The following is a 23,650-nucleotide window of genomic DNA, read 5'->3' on the forward strand; positions in this document are numbered from 1 at the left end:
TTCTTTCATGTGTTCTGAATTTCTGAGTTGCCCTGGCATTCTGGTTGTATTCAGTTGCCCCATCAGCAGCTCACACTAAGCTTATTCTGTGGGAAAATTAGTAGATGTGTTCTCTCAGTGTTTCTAGGGATTTGCGATCTTTGTCTGAATATTGCAGGCATAACACACTAAACCACAATTTCTTACATTCTGATTGCATTTTCAATGCCTGAATGCACTCTCTCACAAATTCCTCATTGAGTATGTTGTGATTTGGACCAAGATGTATATTGTATTCCCTTAAAAGTTCCAACATTTTTTTCTTGATTATTTTATCAGTATTCCATCAATTCCATGCAGACGTAATTATAATGGCATTTGTATTATCTGCATCTTAACCTCTTGTGTTTGCAAAAATAAGCAGTGTGACTACAAAGTTTCTTAAGTAAACACTACCACTAAGCAAAATTCCCCTTTGTTTCTTCAGGAACATCACACACTTTTCCCGTCTTGAGTGCTGCAATGTATCACACAAGAAGAAGAGGTCAGTTAGTGATTTTCTCAATGGAGCAGAACCTGGAAGGATTAGTGGAGGATCTCAATTCACTGCAGCGTCTCTACATTGATACTGGCTTTGTCACAAATGACATCACAAATATCGGGACTCCTTGTGGGAAATTAGCATTGTTGCATACATAAAATACAAATAAAACAATCTATCTCCTTAAGTATACATTTGAAAATTGTAAGCTACATTTAAAAAGAGCATGTACAGTATCCCTCTTCACATGCAGTAACTCTGATGGGTAGATTACTGATTATAGAATATCAAATCTAGCCCATCTCTTCATGGGAACCAAACTCTTGACTGTCATACTACCCTGATATTAATACTGTGGAAGTTAACTGCAGTAACAAATTAATCTTATGCTTATGCATTGAAAACACATATTAAACAGCTTCCCGTTTCCAAAATGTCTGTCTGATTTAAAGGCTTTAAATATTGATTTCAGTATGATTGGATTTCTAATCTAGTTGCGCCCATCTTGTTTCACTTTCTGGTTGGTACTTTGTGCTTTTGCATTATGCACTAAAGATCATTGGGAAGAAAACGTACTGTATGTGTTACTCTTTTCTGGGTGCAGTGAAACGCTCGCACAAGGGGGAGTGTCTCCCCACTCAAATCTCAAGATTAGTCCTCTTCCTCTGTCACTCTGCTCTACCATCGCTGCTGAGATCCCAGCCAAGGTCTCCCTCCCTCCAATCCTGTTTACAAGTTTCCAAGCTGCCAGGCACCCAATTCTACTCTCACTTTCAGAAGGTAAGAGCTTCCGCAGAGGGATCATAAATACTATAAAAGATGTGTTCGGGATTTCTGCTTATAATCAGCCTGCCAACCGAGAACTAAGGAGTGTACAGGGAAATGATGTGGGGGGGAATTGCTGGACTGGACGATCGCCCTTCAAACTCCTCCTTCTTTCTGTGTCACTGTGAGTTTTTCATTGCACAGGTGAAAGTACTTCTTGATTGTTTAACCAGACTCAGCCAATCTATTCACTAATTCAGCTGTCATAACAGACTGAGTACTGAGCACTGGTTTCCTCATTTTTCCACAGCTACTTTGCATTTGTGATAATAAGGGAGCTCCTCTATTTTTCTCTTGATTCAATCTGCTTTCTTTGGTCTCCGTGTGCACTGTTTTTCTTTAATATTTCCATTATACGAATATTCCCTTGCACAACAAAACTTTTTTTCTTCTTCTGGAAAATACCCCCATATGCGATCGTTGTGTTTTGGAAATGCATTGGACGATCACAGTAAAATATGAAACTGACTAAAACAGTAAATCTATCACAAGCACGGATCTTTAATTGAGATTCGGTATTTCTCAGCAGCTATAAATTAATTACCATCTTAAATTATCATTAATCATCAACACAGCCGAGATGAGGTTGTAAATCTGAACTAAGCTAATGGGAAGCATAGGGAATCCCAGAAATGATATGGTTTGTTGGAGTAGGTTGGATAAGGGCCTCTCTGCATTTTAAAGTGCTAATAACAATTGCTTTAATATTTTGGCATGTGTATTAAAATCCGGAAGACTGGGTTAGCTATAAATTGACCTCCCTATAGTGTCACATCTGTGGCGACTTAGTATCATGCCACCAAGTAAACATAGTAGGGGAACTTTGTCTGCAAACTGCTGTAAGTGGAAGTGTGATTCTTTCTTAAATCATGTTCATGCAGGGAACAACCTATAGTCCCCAAGTCCCTAGTTATTGACTCAAAATAAACTATTTTGTAGCATAATTTTTCTTTAATTGTGAAGTCATGTTTTAGTCATACAGTAGAGGTAAGAGCATATTCCAATATTAAATTCAGTGACTAATGATACCGTAACTTATTTTCATTTCAATGGGACATAGTACATTGTAACTTTTTATCATATTTTGCCTTAATAAATAATGGCCTAAGGGAGTACTGTATGTTTGGTTATGTGTAAAACAACACATTACATTAATTACATTAATTAATTATTTTGGGTAAATTGATATGTTAACCCAGATATTGATTTGTGATACATTTTAATGGACACCTAGAAGTGTTTTTATGTATGATGAACAGGTATGAAGTTCGTTACAGTGAAAAAAGCTTTGAAAACATTACATATATATTTTTCTACATGTAGTATGGTGTTTTAAAGCGAGGTATACCTGTATGCCATCTATGAAGAACTCTCTTGTTGGTGCACTAAAAGGTATCACAACCTGTGAAAATCCCTCTCTTCCCCACTGCAGCAACTATAACTCTGATATAAGGCTCCATCCACTTCCATGTGTTTGTGTGTGTATGTATGTGTATACAGTATGAGTGTGTGTGTGTGTGTGTGTGTGTGTGTGTGTGTGTGTGTGTGTGTTTGTGTGTGTGTGTGTGTGTGTGTGTGTGTGTGTGTGTGTGTACATACATATGTGCGCTTTGGCAAAGGCACATGCACAGAAAATGCTGACTCAAGTTACTGACTATTTTTAACATCCTCAAATATGTTTTGCTTCAAAGGTTTGGTAAATGTAAATTACATATACCTAATATATGCATGTTACTATACATGAAGTACAATATAGTATTTATGAGACGTTTAGTGGTATATTGTGCACTAAAGAAGACATTAACAAACATGCACAAAAAGCTCAACTGAATTGGTTATTGATTTACTTGTGGTCCCTTGTCACCCGTTCCTTCTATCTCAGATATTTAAATATGTGGCTCCCTTATGCAGAGCAGTCACTATATTAAGTGGCTTTAGTCACACATGTATTTCACGCTCCAATATAGAAGCAATAAAGGAAGGGTCACAACATTACATATCAATAGTTAGATAAGCTTACTGAAATACTGAAGGGAAAGAAAAGTTGCAAGCAATGCCTTCTGAGCTGTGATGTAATAAATCAAACCAACATATGTCAGTTCATTTTAGATAACTTTGAGTGTTTTTATACCCGGTGTCCTTAAAGCAAATATAGAAAAGTTATGGTGCATGTCGAATATTTAATGGCCACAGCACCTGTAGGGGAACACTTTCCACTGAAAATAATTACAGGCCTATAGGTACATAAAATGGTAATATACACATACCCTGTCCACATATTAAAAAAGGAAAATATTGTAAGTTATTGCTTCGAACATAATTGTTTGTTCTATCCACAGGAGGAATAAATGTGATTAAATGTTATTTTGCTTGAGCTTCAGGTTACATTTATGATAGTGATGTAAACGTCTAAAAGCTCAGAAGTGGAAAACAGCCCTCTCCTTGGTCCTGAAAGATCGTTCTTTCTCGTTTCTTGTGTTCTACCCCTTGTTCTTCTTTTTCTGCATTATGTTGATTATGTTGATATCATATTAAGGTTAGTAAACTGCTTTCCTGTCGAGCAAACTGTCTAACAAGTATACAATAGAATATGGTCAAAAGAGAATGATATCTTTGGATAAATCAATCGTTTGCAAGTGAAAGATATATTCCCCTTAGGGATATTTTGACATGCATCGTAAGTGTATTATAATATAGCTATAACATGTTTTTTACATGTGTCTATTCTCAGACGCATACAACTCGAATTCTGAGAGAAACGGCGCATATCTGGTCAAAATGTAAAGTGCCACACACTATGGGGAATCAATTTGTACTTATACTTGATGTACATAATAATAATGCATTGCTGTTTTATGTAAATATGAGAGAAGCCTTCACGTTATAATGGTAATTATCTGATGTTTTTCCATTTCAATTAAGCCTGATTTTAGCATATACTACAACGTTTTATTAGTTCCAACATATGTAGTTGCCTTTTTCATCATTATTAAAGTTACAATAAATGTACAGATATAATGTTAATTAAAATATATGTAGCATTTTAATTTAAGAATATGTAGTATTTACTGTATATTTTCAGAGATATACATTTGAACTGAAGGAGTCGCTAGATATCCTTGCTTTAAGCACTGAGTATTCTTATACAAAGTGCTCCAATAGCCAAATCATTTGACTGAATTGCCTTCTAGATATCAGAACTAGCCATTTATGATACTTACTTTGACACTGCAGTTATGCCTCCATTTGAAAGTGCAATGATGCTGAATAGTATCAAAATAGGCACTTGGTATTGCCAATCTCCTTTGTCTTGATACATATAAAACATAACAATATGCTGATTAATATGTAAAACAAACAATATTTAGAATTCAAAAATACCATCTCTTCACACTTCATGGATTTCCCTTAGCGGCTCTAATTAGTATGGGCAAGAACAAGAGTTTGAACACAACTGTTCCCATATGTTAGATATTGATGATGGAAAGGTTGGAATCAGGTGTAAGAAAGCTGATTAAAAAAATAATTATATTACTGCACTGTATCTTCAGCCAGGTGCGGTAGTCTGGTCTTCCTGTCAAGCCCGCCTGCTTAGGAAACCTCAATGCAATGGCTGGAATGCGTTGCAAACCTGTGAATTAACAATCATCATAAATGATCAAAATTCTATTTGGAATATAAAATAAACACTATCTTTATGAAATATATACCATTTGTACTCTATGAAAAACATTTAATTGTTGTAACAATGCATCCATATAGTTAAAGGATTCAAATTCTGAAAACATTACATGTAGGCTGCCTATTGCATTTTTACTGCATTTGTTAAGCTTGTTGCCACTGTTTAAATGTGAATCGGTTGAATGCGAGGTGCTACCTTAATAATATCAAATTATGTTGTGTTGGTGTAAAACTACCTCGATGCTTAAAATGACAGTAATGTTTAGTGTTAAAGTTTAACTTTCTGTTGTAAAGTGGTACTGCATTTCCACAGTCAAGTCAAGGTTTATAGAAACTATAAGGAGGGTTTACTGTGACTTTAAAGGAGAACAGCTAGCAAGCATTCAAAATTACACAAATTGAGAAAGAATACAGGATCTTTATGATAAGCGATAACATTATATCTTAAATTACTGTCACATTTCGAACTTCATATATCCCAACTCCAAAGCAAAGCAATGTTGACGGTGCTAGCCACCTATTAGGATTCGTGCATTGAATTTTCAAAGCGCTGTATACCCTATTTGCTAATACGATGAGAAATCTAGCTGGGAACGAATGAATTCTAGCCATGAATAAAACCAAGCAGCTTTTCAGCACGAGGATATCAGATCAGTGGCTTAATACAAATTGGGAAAGGCTGTCTGGCTGGCAGCCTTAAAAAGAGTGGAGCCATCTCAATTTCTCTCACTTAATCTTGGCTCCACGTCAGAAGCTGTGCAGCAGTGCAGCAGAAAGGGAGAACAGCAAACCCCTTTTACCAGTAAATCGCTTTTGCACATAGGGGAAGTCTATGTTGCGATAGCTCAGCGATTTTTCGAGCTGGATTATCTATTGATTGCCTTCCCTCCCCCTTCTTCCCTTCCAGGCTCCCAGGGATGGACATATGCGTTTGGATTTCTCAAGGATTCTCCCCCCTCTGACTAACATGGATGTCCCACCATTCCTTGCAGCTGAAGGTTGCTCCTTGGCGCAGTGAATGAAGAACATGCAGGGATTGCTAATGGGTTTGGGAAGCGGATCCTCCTCGCTCTTGTCTCTGTGACCATGCCGTGATTGTGTCTGAGGGCCATCAGTCTATGTCCTTTCATTCTTACCCTACCGGGGAACGTGAAGCTCAATAGGGGGAAGGAGACCTCGCGGATGTACATGGAAACCATGAAGATTAATTCTCCGATTCTAACTAATTCATTCTTCAGGTGCCCCCTAAGATTCATTATTTGCTTGTTTTGGATTGGATATTCGCAAGGGACGACCCATGTTTTAAGATTTGGTAAGAATTTCCTTTACTTTGTTATGCATTGAAAGAGATGAAGAAAAACAACACATGCATGTCTGCCAGTAGTACTATGTATTACGTGGGTTTATTGCAGCCAGGTCTGTGTGTGATTCTAAGCAGAAAGAAAACACATTCGTGTATCTTTTGTGTCTGCAGAAACGGGTTATTGTCTCTGCAGTCCACTAGAGAAACTGTGACATCCCGGTGATAATGATTAATATTATAGTAACTAATCATGTGCTTATTGTAACTTAGGAGAATTAACTTACAGCATATGTTTCCCTTTACCCTCAATGTCTTTTAGATGTACTAACTCTTTCTTGCTTTTTTTTATTTTGGTTTGGTTCTCGCAACGAAGGAAGGAACTATTTAGTGTGTGCCTGAACATGAGTTATTATTCAGCAGTAACTTTAAAACGTCAATATTCACCTCTCACGTGAGCTTATAAGTATAGATACACATTTCACTTTCCTAAAAGCTGTTTATGGTGTGTTTGTTTCATACACATCTCTATTAACATGAGTATGTCCATATACTATGTGGAGTGCTATAACAAGTGTCAGGTTTGCTTTCCAATCTCATAATATTGTGAAAAAGTAATAAAGTATAAATAAATGCCTTAGTAAAAAAAAAAAAGAGTATTCTACTTTATGGGGTGCACTTTTGTACACATTGATATGTTCTAGAACTGGATTTTGAGAAGGGACCCGGGGAAAAGAAAGCAGTCCAGAAAATAATATTACACCAAAATATGAAATTACTTTGCTGGCATGAAACCTGTAAGGGTAAACTCAGGAACTGGGAAACTCTCTCCTCTCTCTTTTTGCTGTATTTAAGCGATGTGCAAAGTTTATGAAAGTAGAACGGAGTTGAGGGGTAGAGAACCCAAAAGGCAGGACAAAGAAACGCAGAATACATCATATCTAATATGAGAGTATTAGGTCTCCTACAGTAGCTAATACATTTGACCTGCAAATGTAGTCGTTTGTGTGCCCTATTTAGAAAGTGAAAGCTTTTCATTATCCCGTTGTGCTATACCAATCGACAGTGTAACCCCACGTAGTTATTATATCAGATATATTGTTCACAATCAGATTTATGGTCGTAAAAAGGATGGGTGACATGAATGGAAAAAAAAGACCTAGACATTTGCGTGCAAGAATAGAAGCCCGTGGTGTTGCAGGAGACACGGGGCTGTTCTATTGATCTCGTGTGCTGAATTCATAGTGTGACTTTCTTCTGCCGCCATCTGGGTTTGAGGTGGTGCTTGAGGCATGTTGCTAGTAGCAACCATCTTCAGGAATGCCTGTTTCTTTGGAAGCAGATACACAGGTTCATATATAACTGCATGGATTTCTGTGCACGTTGAATTATATGCCCTGCATATTACAAGGAAAGCAATGAACCAGTTGAATACAGTATCTTGTTTCTAAGAATTAAGTGACATCAAGCATAATGCAGACTGTCACTCATCTAAAGCAGCCAAAGCAGTCACTCTCAAGTTACCTCCAGGGGGTTGTTTTTTTTTACCCCTTTGGGGTAGTTTTTCTGGTCAGAGACTATAGAACATGGGTGGCCAACTTCAGTCCTATAGGACTACCAACAGATTAGGTTTTCAGGATATCTCTGCTTCAGCACAGATGGCTCAATCCGTGGCTCTGCCGAAGACTGCCATCTGTGCTGACGCAGGAATATCCTGAAAACTTGACCTGTTGGTAGCTCTTGAGGACTGGAGTTAGTCACCTTTACTATAGAAGAATCAGTTCCCTTATACAACTCAGAATAAATCACCGCGCTGCACAAATGGCAGATCTCTATGACTTCATTTCATCAATACGAAGTGGGAAAGCACCGACCATTGTTCTCTATTCTCCCAAGTCTAATGAGTCCAGGCGTTTAGAAACAACATGTACAAATGCCATACCTTTATAACTGTAACCATGAGAGCTGGGGGTATATGTCTTAGCTAAAGATGGCAGCGAACTTCTTCTATCATGACACAGGGGAACACTTAGTAGCTTATTAGCACTAAGTGTTTTAAACAAGAATTTTGTCTTGTTTTGACCGTGACTGATGGGTTTCTGTTGTCGCTTTCTCATCACGGTTCTTGCATTGTATCATGATATATGTTTTCCCACAGTGCTCTCTTCCCCCAAACAAATGGCCATTTATTTATTTTTGTTTTACAGAAGATTAGGCAATATTAATAACAAAAGTAGCAAGCAGTCCCCTGCTCCCTGATGTTTGTCTGAGGTCAAGAGATGCATGAAGAGTGTCTTCGAAAGACAACTAGCCGTTGATTTCCTGCCTCTGCCTGCAGCACTATGGCAACAGGCTAGTCTTTAAACACCAGCTATGCATTCAGCACCCTTGGATTTGCAATCGCGAGTCAACCATGGTACTTTAGTTCAATCTCAGTTCTTCAGCAATTCCAGTCTCTTTCTGCTATTGTGTATTGGCATTAGCAGTTTTGATTTATTTTTTTAATTATTATTAAATGTATCACTATGAATTAGTAACGACACAATTGGGGTTTATCTAACTCCGCACACATAAGGTGGGATATTTAAAAAAAAAATTAAAACGCAGAGAAGGGATTCAAAAAGTGGTTTTAATTGCAGACATAATGTCATCCGCCCTTCACATAATCATATCCCTGACCTATGATTCTCCCTCCACTAATTATATCAACCAATACTGTATTTCACTAATTATTTTTCAACTAAATGCACAGCAATTACGAGATGTTATAAAGAAAAATGTGTGTGTGTGTGTGTGTGTGTGTGTGTGTGTCTGTATGTATGTATATATATACATATATATATATATATATATATATATATATATATATATATCCATGGATTGCGAATGCAACGGTGAACTGTTGATTTAAAATGACAGTGTACGGAGCAACACAGTATAATAAAGCAATACTGTAAGTGTACTGTATGCAGCCTACAGTTCAGGACCAAGATCAGCAGCACCAGATACCCTAACTCCAAGGCACTCAATTGAATCATGTATCACTCTACAGGTAAATGCATGTACATGAATAACCAGGTGCATTTATTTTCAAAAACCATCAAGTAATTTAGGAAACTAAATAAAACAAATTGTGTTATGTTTAACATCAATGTTCAAAAAGTTGTGTATGATTTTAGGATTTACAACTTCAGGGACAATGGATGCTCAAATAAAAAGTTCACACGACTTCATCTGCAGCTGATTAATGTTACACAGTTGTTTACATATTTTACTGGGCCTATGTTCAGTATATAAACTATACTAGTTCTAACCTCAGTCTAGAAAAGTCACTGCATGTTTTCCAAGCATGAGAGCCCAAAAACCCAGATTATGATTTGCATGCCGCAGTGCGAATATGGGTTTTAAAATGACTGGCACGGATTACAGTATATTAGTTTACTATTTTTACTGACTGTTCTGATGGAATATACAGCTTTTCCCTGGATGACTGAGAGAAACAGTTTTAAATCGAGCTATGGTACAAATCATGCTGCTCAGAGCTACATCATTTCGCTACTACTGCATTAACACCCCCCTCCCCCCCCCCCCCCCCCCCACACACAAAGTTTTGGGAAGTTAGACCCACTGAAACTCGGTCAACCTGAGATAATGAAATGTAAGGATGATATATTCCGTGCCCAATCTTTAATCAAGAGTTCTGGAAAGATGAGTATCCACAGTAATATGAGTGTGGGGGAAAAAATGAATGAAATGCTTGCCAAAGGTAACATATACAGATTAAGACTAAAGTGACATTTTTATTATGCAACAGATACATAGCAAAATATTTTCTAAAGCAAAATAAATAGGTTAAAAAAGATTTAGGTGGTGTTCTTTGTTTTTTTTTTTGCAAGGATTTTACTGTTAATGAATAAACTCCTAATTATGTCTTGGCTGCTTTTGCCATGTTCTATCTAATATGTAGTAATTGTAACACAAAGCAGCCCCGCACCTACACTATACGTATGTGTGATGTTCTGTGAACACACACACACACACACACACACACACACACACACACACACACACACACACACACACACACACACACACACACACACACACACACACACACACACACACACACACACACACTGTATCGTATTTATGGTATTGCTTTGGGGGGGGGGTGTATTTGTGACTCTGGAATATTTTGCGGACTATTGCTTATCAATTATGACAGTCAAGAAAAGCACGAGTCCGTAATGGGTATATTCTGAACACAACCAGCGTAATTACTTGATTTATAGGAGTCATGCACCTGTATCCAAGCTGTACTTTCTGTACATTGTTTATTGCCGCAGTATGCAGGCATATGACTTATAACACTTACCTTGCTATCTTTTTATGACAAATAACAGGATGTCAAGGTCATTCTGAACTATTTAGAGTTTGTAAGAGTTTAGATAATTGTTAAATGATCCTCTGTTAACAAGTGCAGAGTTTCCATGCATCTATACAACTTCCCATCTAATCAGTAATGAACAGGTTAAATGAAATTGACAATAAGTAATAAAACAAAGGCTAGTTTATATCTTGTATGTTTATATGCTGTTGACGAGGTCAAAAAACTTTCACCACATAAAATAAAGGGGGGGGGGGGACCTTGAGAGAAACGTGAGGTTGAATATCCCTTGAAGGAAGGTGATGAGGAGCATTTTTATTGACTGATTCAGATTAAACACCAGAGAGGAAGATTTCAATTTGATAACGTCATATCCCTTCCTGTTTTTCTTTGCGTTTTCTACTGACAATTTTGTAAGGTAATTAAATTGGCTGATTGAAGTCACAGTGGTCATGGGGTGATAAAGACTATTTGGATTTAATGGAATTTAAAAACAACAGTGACTGCATACAACTCTTACAAACCAAGAATTTTAATGGTCCATTCAGGTGCTGACTACATAGAACACGCTGAACAAATTTAATTGAAAGGGCAAACCGGATTAGCTGTATACAATCTTTATTGCTGTAGATATGGGAATTAAAATTATCACTTTAAAAGACTCATTATTACATTATCAAGATTAAATGTAGGTTCAGTAAGATCCCTCCAGCACTGAATTTTTAAAACAGAAGGGATTTAATAACAACAAGCAAAAACATAATAGTACAAACGTATTAGGTAATATTAATATAACTCAATTATGTTCTTGTTTTATGTCTGTAGAAAATATGCATATATTAATGTAATGCTTTTAACTATGGGATCCCGTTTGCAAGAATGGCAACAAAATACAAAATGCATAAACTAATGCTATTTTCAACTATTTGAAAACTCTCTTGCTATGTGTAACAACAATTTCAGATCTATGGTTGAAATGCTTTAGAGGTCAAAAGGCTCAGTGAATGACAAAAACCCTACATGTTAATATAACTTGTGTTATTTAGCAAAACTTTGTAGAAACACCAAACATGAGGGAGGGAATTATCTTTTCTCCTTCTAATACACATTACACATAGGTAGTTTTCTTGTGCCAAGGTTCAGGAACATTTAGAATTGTAAAGATACCATTAGGATATATTTCAGGGAATACAGGGCATATACTATAAAGATGATCTTAATTCTTAGGTAACTAAGAGACATACTATAGAATGTTTCATATTCTTTTATGGGTTTTAAACCTCCTTGGCTATTTCTTTCTCTGCATGAATATACTAGTAACCTGGATCTTATGCCAGAAGCCATGTGTTGTACTAGTTTTGTCTTCTCTTTCCTGGATAAAAACTACAACATATTATTAAGTCAGTCATACTTTTTAATATAACTATTTTAGTGATCTTCTTGCAAATGCTCTGGGACATCAGAAGAATCCTGTTGCTGTAAATGATTTTAATTCTGTTGTACATTTTGAGGGATCAATATAGCATGGATTTTTAGACCAGAACTATAATTTCCTCAGAGTTTACTGCAATGCTAAAGGAAGAGGGACTCTGCATCAAAACATGTTATAGAGAGGTTAATTTCCTAGACTATTGAATGGTGAGTTTATAGACTAAGTAGACTAGATGAATATTGTGAAAATAGTAAGAGGGAAGCTATTGCAGAATGTCAACTAATTTGAAGTGTGAGCATTAATGTTGCTCAGAGGCTGGAGTTATGATAGATCCAAAATCTTTTTTCAGCTGTTTCCTTTTAAATTAATTTAAAATGAAATATATATATATATATATATATATATATATATATATATATATATATATATATATATATATATATATATATATATATATATGTGTGTGTATATATATATATACTTAGTTAAGTTATGGTGGGTAAAAAAAGTGACAAAAACCCTCCACAGCAAAGCATATACAGTAGCAAATGGAAATATTAGTGTATGCTCATTTGCATGTCTTTAGACAGGTCTGCAACCCTGCCTTTCACCATTATCATCACCCAGCTCCCAGCACTTCCACTGCTGAACCACTGAACCAGATGGCACTCACATAAATGGGTAAGTGGGGTGCTTGTCCCATAGGTAAAAATATTCCAAACAGAACTCCTTACCAGGCAGACCATCAGACCCAGGACCACGCAGCAAAGAAGAGGACAGCACTTGTTGTAAAGTCCAAAAAGATGTATTGTATGAACAGGCACAGTCCTGTAGATATATATATATATATATATATATATATATACAGTATATATAATATTTTTTTTTCATACTCCATTACTCCATTGTCCTTAAGCATATCTTAACACCTTAGCAAACTAAGTAATGGCATATCACAGTGAGAAATTGCTCATGTCATACTGTAGGAGGTAGATAAAAGAAATATACTTCATCCAAACCCAAAAGACCAGAGAAGAAGACACAGCACATCCAGGTTAGTTGTCAAAAATAAGTATATTTGCACAAAAATAGAAATTCCAATATTTTTGGTTCTACTAAGGAACTAAAACGTAGGAATTTCTGTTTTTGTTCAAACATATTATTTTCGGCCACTTACCTAGATGTGCTGTGTCTTCTTCAGTCTCTAGGGTTTGAGTAAAGTGTGTGTGAGTGTGTGTGTGTGTTGTGTGTGTGTGTGTGTGTGTGTGTGTGTGTGTGTGTGTGTGTGTGTGTGTGTGTGTGTGTGTGTGTGTGTGTGTGTGTGTGTGTGTGTATATATATATATTATATATATATATATATATATATATATATATATATATATATAGATAGATATATATATATATATATATATATATATATACAGATTGATTTTACCAGATGGGGGTCCGGGAAAAAAACGACACAGCACACAGCCAGGGAAATCCAGAGATATTGTATTCAAGATAAATACATGGCACTGCATCCAGCGTTTCGGTCATCAAAGTGTGACCTTCCTCAGGGACGTGCAGTGTGTAAATGCTAGTGAACCAACTTAATATACCCACATCTATCAAACCATAATTAAAAAATAATCATGCTCACCTGTGTGCAGAAAGAAAAAAACCACGAAAAACATGTGATAATGTCCGTTTTGGACCGCAGCCCTGTGCTGGAACGCACCACCATCTTGTTTATTATCAAAATTGCCTGCTATGCAGTAAGGGTGCCCACAAGGATCATTCTATCCCTCCAGGGCTCTTTGCACATGTGCGACGCGAGCGCTACTCACTCACTCGTAGTGCACCTACTACAGTCGTCTGCTAGGCTCTGCATTGCCCACAAACACTCAACACATGCTGCCACATCTAGGCACACCTGTGTAGGCTCGGCATATAGTAGTCTAAACACTCCGATTTCTGGTAGGCATGCTCACTAGCGCCTTAAAGGGCCAGTGTACTCACGAATGAATGACACTTCTGCCCAGTATGTACTGTGCATGCGCACACTGCGCTATGATACCCTGTGGGTGAAGTCCAAGGCAAGCTAAGAACTGACACCTTGAATAGTGTCCAAAGAATAATTAATAATGGATATAAAGTCCTGGTGGAGCTGCAGGACCACGGGGCACAAAAAAGACATATGTACATAAACACCACATAAGCTTATAGTGGCACAAAATACTAGAAATAATCCAGATCATCCATTTGAACAAGGTATGCAAAAACATGAATGATATATGTAAAAAAACTATTATACAGAACACATGAACATATAAGCTTGATACTATGCACATACTAACTATGGGGCATAGGGGAAACGCCTACAATAAATATATATACATATAGCACAACTCGTTTCATTTGTTATTTGTAGTTAATATTCACAAGCTCTACATGTCCTTTAAAGTGCTCTCATGTCATCTGCAAATTGTATCACAATATGTGACACACTAACATCATCTCCGGACCCAATAAATGTGCCACCAAAAGAAAAATTATTAACGTGTGTATAACATATACCCAACCAAGCTACATGTGGAAAACAGTGAACATAAAGTACCCCAACATAAAAGAAGCTTTACAGTAAAATATGAACATCACAAAAAGCATCCCAAATACAGATCCTCATTAAGGCCAAACGGAGCCATAGTCCGGAATTCAAAAATATGCCTTGCCTCACTCTGCAGTAGGAGTCTATTTCTGCCCCCCCCTCGTATGGGTGCTGGGACTTGCATAATGGGCATACATCTAAAGGTTGCCAAAGAGTGTTTTTGATCTCTAAAATGTTTGGCTACTGGAAGGCATTTAAACTCCTGGTCGTTAACATCTGATAACAATGCTTTGCGTATGATTGATCTGTGTATGGCAATACGTTCTTTTAGCATTCTAACTGTTTTTCCAATATAGACCAACCCACAAGGGCACTTGATCAAGTATATTACGAATCTGGACTCACAGTTAAGAAATTGTTGTATTTTGATCTTTATCCCACTATGTGGGTGACAGTATGAGGATCCAACCTGCATGTATTGACAGTTAGTACACCCTTTACATTTATAAGAACCTGGCTTCAGTGTTAGCCATGTACTGCTTTTGGCGTATTTTTCAACTGGATCAGATTGTGTAATCATATCCCCAATATACAGTGTTCGACAAATCACCCAAAAATCTACTCGCCCAACCAAAAAATCTACTCGCCACCTAGTCCCGCCCCCAGCCCCGCCTCTAGTCCCGCCCCCAATCCTAGTCCCGCCCCCAACCCCGCTTTAAAATAAAATATATAAATAAAATACATTTAATTAATTCCTAGCCAGAACAACATTCGTTTTTGACATAAATGTATTTATTGTATTACATTATACTACAATTAGTCCTTGTTACGTGTGTGTGTGTAAATGTCGATCTAGAAATAAAAGCCAGGTGTGAATGACTAGTTTCCTGAACCCCTTAACCAGTGTCTGGACGTGCCTGCTTCACAATATCTAAAGCAGCAATCCCGCCTGGGATCTTACCTGATCCGCAGTCCCTCAATGTCCAGGTACCCTCATTCTCGCAATGTTATATATTAGAGGGGATGTGTTCCCTACCTGTCTTCTGGGTTAGGGGGGGGGGGTTCCGATGTCTTCCGTGTGAAGCTTGAGTCAGATCTGGAAGAAAGTAGTATAGGTTATTTCAGTGTAGTATAGGGCAGTTAAGAAATATAGGGTTAATAAGAGATCCAGAAACAGAGTGTTAGACAGACACAGAGAGGGGGTGAGAGAGAGAGAGGGGGGGGGAGAGAGAGAGAGAGAGAGAGTGAGAGGGGTGAGAGAGAGAGTGGTGGTGTGAGAGAGAGAGAGAGAGGGGGTGAGAGAGAGAGATGGTGAGAGAGAGGGGGTGAGAGAGAGTGAGAGAGAGGGGTGGGAGAGAGTGAGAGAGAGGGGGGAGAGAGGGTGAGAGAGAGGGGGTGAGAGAGAGGGGGTGAGAGAGAGGGGGTGAGAGAGGATGAGAGAGAGGGTGAGAGAGGGATGAGAGAGGGGGTGAGAGGGGGTGAGAGAGAGAGGGGGTGAGAGAGAGGGGGTGAGAGAGAGGGGTGGGAGAGAGTGAGAGAGAGAGGGGGAGAGGGGGTGAGAGAGAGGGGGGTGAGAGAGAGGAGGTGAGAGAGGGTGAGAGAGGGGGTGAGAGAGGTGGTGAGAGGGGGTGAGAGAGAGAGGGGGTGAGAGAGAGGGGGTGAGAGAGGGTGAGAGAGAGAGGGGGTGAGAGAGAGGAGGAGAGAGAGGGGGAGAGAGAGGGTGAGAGAGGATGAGAGAGAGGGTGAGAGAGGGTGAGAGAGGGGGTGAGAGAGGGGGTGAGAGAGGGTGAGAGAGAGGGTGAGAGAGAGGGTGAGAGAGAGAGGGTGAGAGAGAGATAGGGTGAGAGAGATAGAGGGTGAGAGAGGGTGAGAGAGAGATAGGGTGAGAGAGAGAGGGTGAGAGAGAGATAGGGTGAGAGAGGGTGAGAGAGAGGATGAGAGAGAGGGGGAGAGAGAGGGTGAGAGAGGGAGAGAGAGGGTGACAGGGAGAGAGAGGGTGACAGGGTGACAAGGTGAGAGAGAGAGAGAGAGAGAGAGAGAGAGTAGGGTGAGAGAGGGTGAGAGAGAGAAGGTGAGAGAGGGTGAGAGAGAGAGGGTGAGAGAGAGAGGGTGAGAGAGAGAGGGTGAGAGAGAGAGTGAGGTGAGAGAGAGAGAGAGAGGGTGAGAGAGAGAGAGAGAGAGAGAGAGAGAGAGAGAGAGAGGGTGAGAGAGACAGAGGGCGAGAGAGACAGAGGACGAGAGACTGGTGGGTCGATTGCGGTGGGGTGACGGGTCGATTGGGTGGGGTGACGGGTCGATTGGGTGGGGTGACGGGTCGATTGGGTGGGGTGACGGGGTGATTGGGTGGGGTGACGGGGTGATTGGGTGACGGGGTGATTGGGTGACAGGGTAATTGGGTGACGGGGTGATTGGGGGGGGTGGGGTGATTGGGTGGGGGGTGGGGTGATTGGGTGGGGGTGGTGTGATTGGGTGGGGGTGTTGTGATTGGGTGGGGGTGATTGGTGGGGTGTGGGGTGATTGGGTTGGGGTGATTGGGTGGGGGTGTTGGGTGATTCGGGTGGGGGTGTGGGGGGATGGGGGTGTGGGGTGATGGGGTGATGGGGTGGGGGGTGGAAGGGTGGGGTAATGGAGGGGTGGGGTGATGGGGAGGTGGGGTGATGGGGTGATGGGATGGGGTGGTGATGGGATGGTGATGGGGTTATGGGGAGGGTGGGTGATGGGGTGGGGGTTGATGGAGTGATGGGGTGTGGTGATGATGTTGTGGGGGGGTGAGGGGTGATGGGGTGGGGGGGTGATGGGGTGGGGGGGTGATGGGTGGATGGGTGGGGGGTGGGTTGGTGGGGGTGGTGGGGTGATGGGGTGATGGGGGGGTGATGGGGTGGGGGGGTGATTGGGTGACACTTCTGGTATTCTGGTATCCTACACACACACACACACACACACACACACACACACACACACACACACACACACACACACACACACACATACACACACACTCTCCCACACACAGAGACACACACACAGAGACACACACACTGGGTGGGTATTCATTGAAAGGGAGGTGACCCACCTGTTCATCCAGGCCTTGTCCTCCACATACCAGCTGAGGGTCGGGCAGCCAGGCGGGGAGGTCGGGCAACTAGACAAGCAGGCGGGGGTCGGGCAGCCAGGCGGGAGGATCGGGGCCAGCGGATTACAGCCGCACGGCAACACCAACCTCCCCATGAGAAACGTGCGCGTCCACATGCGCATGCACAGCCGCGGGACCCCCCCAGCCTACCTCCCACCCCCAGCCTGCTTCCCCGCTCCCATTACCAGAGCGTGGGATGGAGGGGAAGCGCCTGGGCAGCAGCAGCCACGGGACCCCCCCAGCCTACCTCCCACGTCCGCGTCCGCGTGCGCATGCGTAGGCTGCTGCCAGCCTGCTTCCCTGCTCCCATTAACAGAGCGTGGGACGGAGGGGAAGGCGCCTGGTCAGCAGCAGCCATGGCACCCCCCCAGCCTACCTCCTGCCCCGGGCAGCAAGCAGGGGGGCAGGGGGGGTTGGGGCTGACCCAGAGCTGCCAGACGGCCCTCTTCCCGCGTCAGGCCAATCAGGGAGGGGGATTACTTATTTATTTAAAAAAAATAAAAAATTGGCGAGAGCAGTGGAATTCATAGAGCCGCAGCAGCGGCCTAAATCCATTCGCTAGCGGCCTAAATCCACTTGCCACGGGCGTGTGGTTATCCTTAATTGTCGAACACTGTATATATATGTATATATATATATATATGTTATATATATAATATCACACACACACACACACACACACACACACACACACACACACACACACACACACACACACACACACACACACACACACACACACTGTATATTTTGACTATCCTTGAAATAATAAAGTAACTAGAGAACCACAAGTAACTCTTGTAATCTGAGTGACAAATTAGGTTCTATGCAGTGAGTAATAGAAAAGGAGTGTCACTAATACTTGGGACTTTTAATTCAGATATGGTTTGGTGCTGTTACTTCAAACTATTTAAAAGGTGAAGACATATCAAATGAATAGAGAATTAAAATTATGTCCAAACCAATAGTAAAACGTCTGAAAATGTTAGTGGCATAATTACAACAAATTCACTAATCAAAAGGTGTTAGATAACACAATTCAACAAAAATAACATATAAAGAATGGGGAAAAGGCAAACATAAATATAGGGTCATATTTATTAGGTTATGCTTTGCCATAATACACCTTCCAGCCTTTGAAGATTCCTTACATTCAGTTCACTTGAACCAGCCAAAAGTAATCTTCCAGCATTAAAGATCTAATAGTGTACTACTTATTATCAAATATGGACCATAGTGTTTGTCTGAAATTCAGGTAAAGTGATGTCGCAAGCCGTTCTATGTATATGTGTACAATTTATCAATCGAAGATTTGGGTTCAATGGCGCCCAAATATATGTTGTACAGAGACAGTGAGTTAAAGCACAAAATAGCATCTTTAATAACATGTGTTATATCCTTAACCATTGTTTTCCATAGCATTACTGATAAATAACGTGCCAGCATTACCGCAATGCATTCAGTTATCGGGTGAAATATAGTGTGCTACAGTACATCTGTAATATAGAGGAGCAGGTACCAGTTGGACCTTTCACTCGTTGCCAGACAATTAAGGGGAAGACGTTATGGCTAGGGTATCCCATAACTGTATATTCAAGAGCAAATAATAACTATTTCTATCTTCTGTGGATTCATACTTTGCACTTATGACCACAAGGACCCACTGGTATAATGTTCTTGCTTTTTGAAGGAGAAATATACAGGCCTATGAAGTATCTTATGTTTTATTGTTAATATTATGAAGGGACTTATCTCTCAAAATATTAGACATTGGGGTATGTCTGACATATTGGGCCTTTTTGTTAAGGACGGATAACCAGTAAGGCACTTCATGGTTCATTCAATTGAATGAGCTATAAGGTTCTTTAGGGATTAGCAATACTTGGTCAATGTGTTACATGGTCTTTACATATTTTGCTTACCATCATGTAATTGTATGTATTTCGGTATATTCTTTTTTTATACCTAATTGATTTATATAATGTAAAAAATGCATATCAGTAGTAAAATTCAATGAAAACATTAGCATATACAACAATTATTTCAGACGTTTACATATATTAGTATAAAGAACACATACTATTTTATAAATACAAAACTTTTATATTTATTTTAGGGTTATATAATGAGGCTACATATGGAAAAATAAGAGGTAGCTTAACTAATGGATATTTTCCAGTGGTGGGAGTAGACTAAGCCCTTTTATATTTTTGTTAACTTTAACATAAATTGTATCTCCCTGCTGGATACGTTTGCACCTCTATTCTACATTTGTAAAACTTTCAGCATTATATTGCGTTACATTTGAGTGCGTTCCCCTTACTCTTTTGTTTGGGTTTGCATTGTGTCAAAAACCCTTATATAGTACAATAGAACTAATAATATGCATCATGAGAAAAATTCTATCCACAGGCATGACATACAGGAAGCATTTCAATTTTGCTTGTATGTAAAGGACTGAATGTTACATACCTGAATGGCTACAGCCTGAATGGCATCTCATCATTTCCATTTCATATTCACTGCTTGACATACATGTATTGAGAGACCTATAAACTACATAATTTAGCTATTTTTTTATTGGGAAAAAATGTCTTAAATAAAAATAGAGCAGTGCGTCAAAACATAGTCCTCCATGTTGATGCATAGACCCTAATCTGTTGCCTCACCATTATGTACAAATAAATAATTATGAATTGTGTGTGAAAAGTCTAAATGTAATCATGAAATAAGAGAAACTTAAGAAGATGGGATAGTATTAAAACATTTAAGACATCTATTATTATTATTATTTTTAAAAGCCAACTTTTCAGGGTTGAGCTCTTCAACAAAGTCACACATGGTTATCATTGGTGCAATAAAGGCAGAAGCAAATAATACAATGCACAAAAATAACAAATAAAGTAATGTACAAAAACAACTAGTCCCCTGGCTCAGCAATACATTACAACACAAACAGGGTTGTCCGCTAGGTTATGCTAAAATTTGTATTAAAAACTGTATAATTAGAATTTGGATAATTTTAATTTTGCCCCATTGTACATTTGATGAGACTGGCAAACACCACAGGAAAAAAAATCAATTTTGCCTTACAATGTATTTAAGTAGAAATTCTAATAAACATGACCAGTGCAAAACTACAAGCTATTTGTGATATTAATAACTGGATGATAAAAATAATTAAATTTTGGTGAAATTAAAATGAATAAATACATTTATGAATGTATAATGTGAGAATACAGATATATGTATACAGGCTAGAATATCAGGGTTTAGGTATTAAATACTTAATAGTGCTGTGTTCTGTTTTTAATTTAGAATCAGTCATTGAACTTGTCATACTGTAGATTCCATGATAGTACTTGCATTTTAATGTAAACATCTAGAAGAAGATGTGTAGTGGATTTTATTATTTTGTAATGCTGAGTGTGTTTTTTACATCGTTGTTCCCTTAAAGATATCACGCAGGGAATACGACATCCGCTCTTCATTCTACTGTATATCTGTAATTTTTCAACCGGGGTTCCTAGAAACCATTGGGTTAATCAGAAAATTGTACAAAATACAGAAAAATGTACAATGCATCTGATCACAGACATGCAACTAGCAGAGGTGGACTTACCTTTTTGCTGCCTCTAGGCTCAGGGGCAGCCCTCCTCCGTGGCGTCATGTGACACCGCATTGGCATGGGAATGCGTTGTTATGTGACGTTGTGACGTCATTTAACGTCGGGTCTCCATGTCAACACTATGCTTCAGGAGGGGGGTCACACCAGAGAAAGTAAATCTCCCTCTCAACACACACATTGCCGCCCCCCAAAAATTGCTGCTATAGCCTAGTCAGCCTTGTGGGAAATACGCCTAAGGCTATTAGATAGGGTTGTTTTTTTTTTTTACAATGCATCTGATCTCAGACGTGCTATTAGAGAGGTTTTGGGATCCTTACAATTTATCTGATCTCAGTCGTCCTATTAGAGAGGGTCAGTATTCCTTACAATGAATCTGATCTCAGACGCTATTATAGAGGGTTGGAGTGCCTTACAATGCATCTGATCTCAGACACAGTATTAGTGAGGGTTGGGGTTCCTTACAATGTGTCTGATCTCAGACGCTGTTAGAGAAGGTTGGTGTACCGCATAATTTCACAATATAATCATAGGGTTCCTTAACAAAAAAGGGTTGAAAACCAGTGGTATATCTGCTGTATATCTTTGTTTATTTATTTAAAATTTAATGTATTGTAAAGGCATTACAAAACAATAAAAATGCTGATGCCCTGCAGTATGTAGTGTAGAGGTGAAATACTTAATCCCAAATCCTATATATATAAATAAATCCTAAATGCTTTAGAAATTCAAACCATTTTAATTAGCATATTAAAGTGTACTTAATGCTACTTTCCTTTAAGGTGTGTGTAGGAGGGCAGAGGTATAACCAGGGAGACATAGATTTGGGGGAAATACAGTAAACATTATCTTTTATTTAGACCATATATTCCAAAAACAACGCTGCTTTAAGGCCGCATACAAAATAAATAAAACAACCTATCCCTTTGTAAAAGCTGACTCAAACTTCCCAGTCCCTCTGACCCCAAAGTCCAAAGAGGTACCTGTGAGCAGGATGCTCTTTATATCAGTCTCTGGGTCTGGGTTGGTGTCCGTGGGGGGGACACTCTCTGGTTTGTTCCAGTCACCGCTGTGTCCTGGAATAGAGGGTCTGCTTCCTTGGGATCTTGCTGGTAGCACAGTCCTTCTGTGCTCAAGACAACCCTGTGCAGTTTGTGCAGCATACCTTTTTAACCTGCTTGATGAGTCTGGTTAACAAGAGGTAACTCTCAATGTATTATTTCCTGGTAAAATATTTTATAAATAAATAAATAATTGACTCTAGCTCCCATTAGCCAGCTCCTTGCTGGAATCAAGAACAGCTAAGGATACAGACAAGCTTTTGGTGTGCTGCCTTTTTAAACCGGAGAAGGGAAAGGCTATGTCACAGTGTGTATATACTTTTGCTTAATTTACATATCTCCTTGTTTTGGGAATACTATTCTCTTATTCTTCCTATACTTCCACGTATTTAGTAATTAAAACAAAAAGTAGTTAATTGTATTGAAGACAAAATTATCATACAGTATGTGCCTGACCATATAAGCAAAGGCCTTCATTTTATTATCCTTTATACAGCTGAACCCTGTTATAACGCGGTCCTCGGTGTCCACCCAATCCGGCCGCGTTATAACTGGGATTGCGATAAAAAAAAAAACTCTGCGTCTGCTGGAGGGGGAGAGCTGGGATAACTCTCCCAGTTCTCCCTGAGCCTGGCGTCGCAGCGGCACCCCCACTGTCTGCAGCAGCAGCTGATCTGCCTGTGAGAAGCTGAGTCTGCGAGAGAGGTGGGGGGATCTCACGGAGTCAGGAGAAGCCGAGATTTCAGCTGTCTCTGTGAGTCACCCGGCCAGGAACCAGCTCCCCTCTCTCCCCCCCCCCCCCCAGCGGAGGAACAGGGAGGGAGGGAGGGAGAGAGATTATAAATGTATAGGTGTATGTGTGTATGTGTGTGTTTGTGTATGTGGGTGTGTATGTGTCCCCTGGCCAGGAATCAGCTCCCTTCTCTCCTCCCCCCCAGCAGAGTTACAGAGAGGGAGGGAGAGGTGTTGTGTGTATGTGTGTGTATGTGTGTATATATATGTGTGTGTGTGTATATATTGTGACAGAAACCAGGGGATGGTAATAAATTCCGTATATAGGGCTCCCAGGATACTAGACAGTTTCTATCCTGTTT

At 39.6% G+C, this 23,650-nt stretch overlaps 1 protein-coding gene across 2 annotated transcripts in view; it reads left to right on the forward strand.

The window, feature by feature from the left end:
• Positions 1-1,175: 1,175 nt before the first annotated feature.
• GRIK2 (glutamate ionotropic receptor kainate type subunit 2) overlaps positions 1,176-23,650 on the forward strand; it is a 925,501-nt gene continuing 903,026 nt past the window's right edge. The window contains exons 1-2 of one of the 2 annotated variants that reach the window (XM_075597530.1): positions 1,176-1,300; positions 5,934-6,338. In XM_075597530.1, the coding sequence (XP_075453645.1) occupies positions 6,209-6,338 (130 nt within the window). In that variant the 5' untranslated portion in view covers positions 1,176-1,300; positions 5,934-6,208. Of the gene's footprint in view, positions 1,301-5,695; positions 6,339-23,650 lie in introns of those variants that run through there. The other variant, XM_075597529.1, reaches the window with a different exon arrangement.

The sequence above is a fragment of the Ascaphus truei genome, chromosome 4 (assembly GCF_040206685.1).
Source record: "Ascaphus truei isolate aAscTru1 chromosome 4, aAscTru1.hap1, whole genome shotgun sequence".
NCBI lineage: Eukaryota > Metazoa > Chordata > Amphibia > Anura > Ascaphidae > Ascaphus > Ascaphus truei.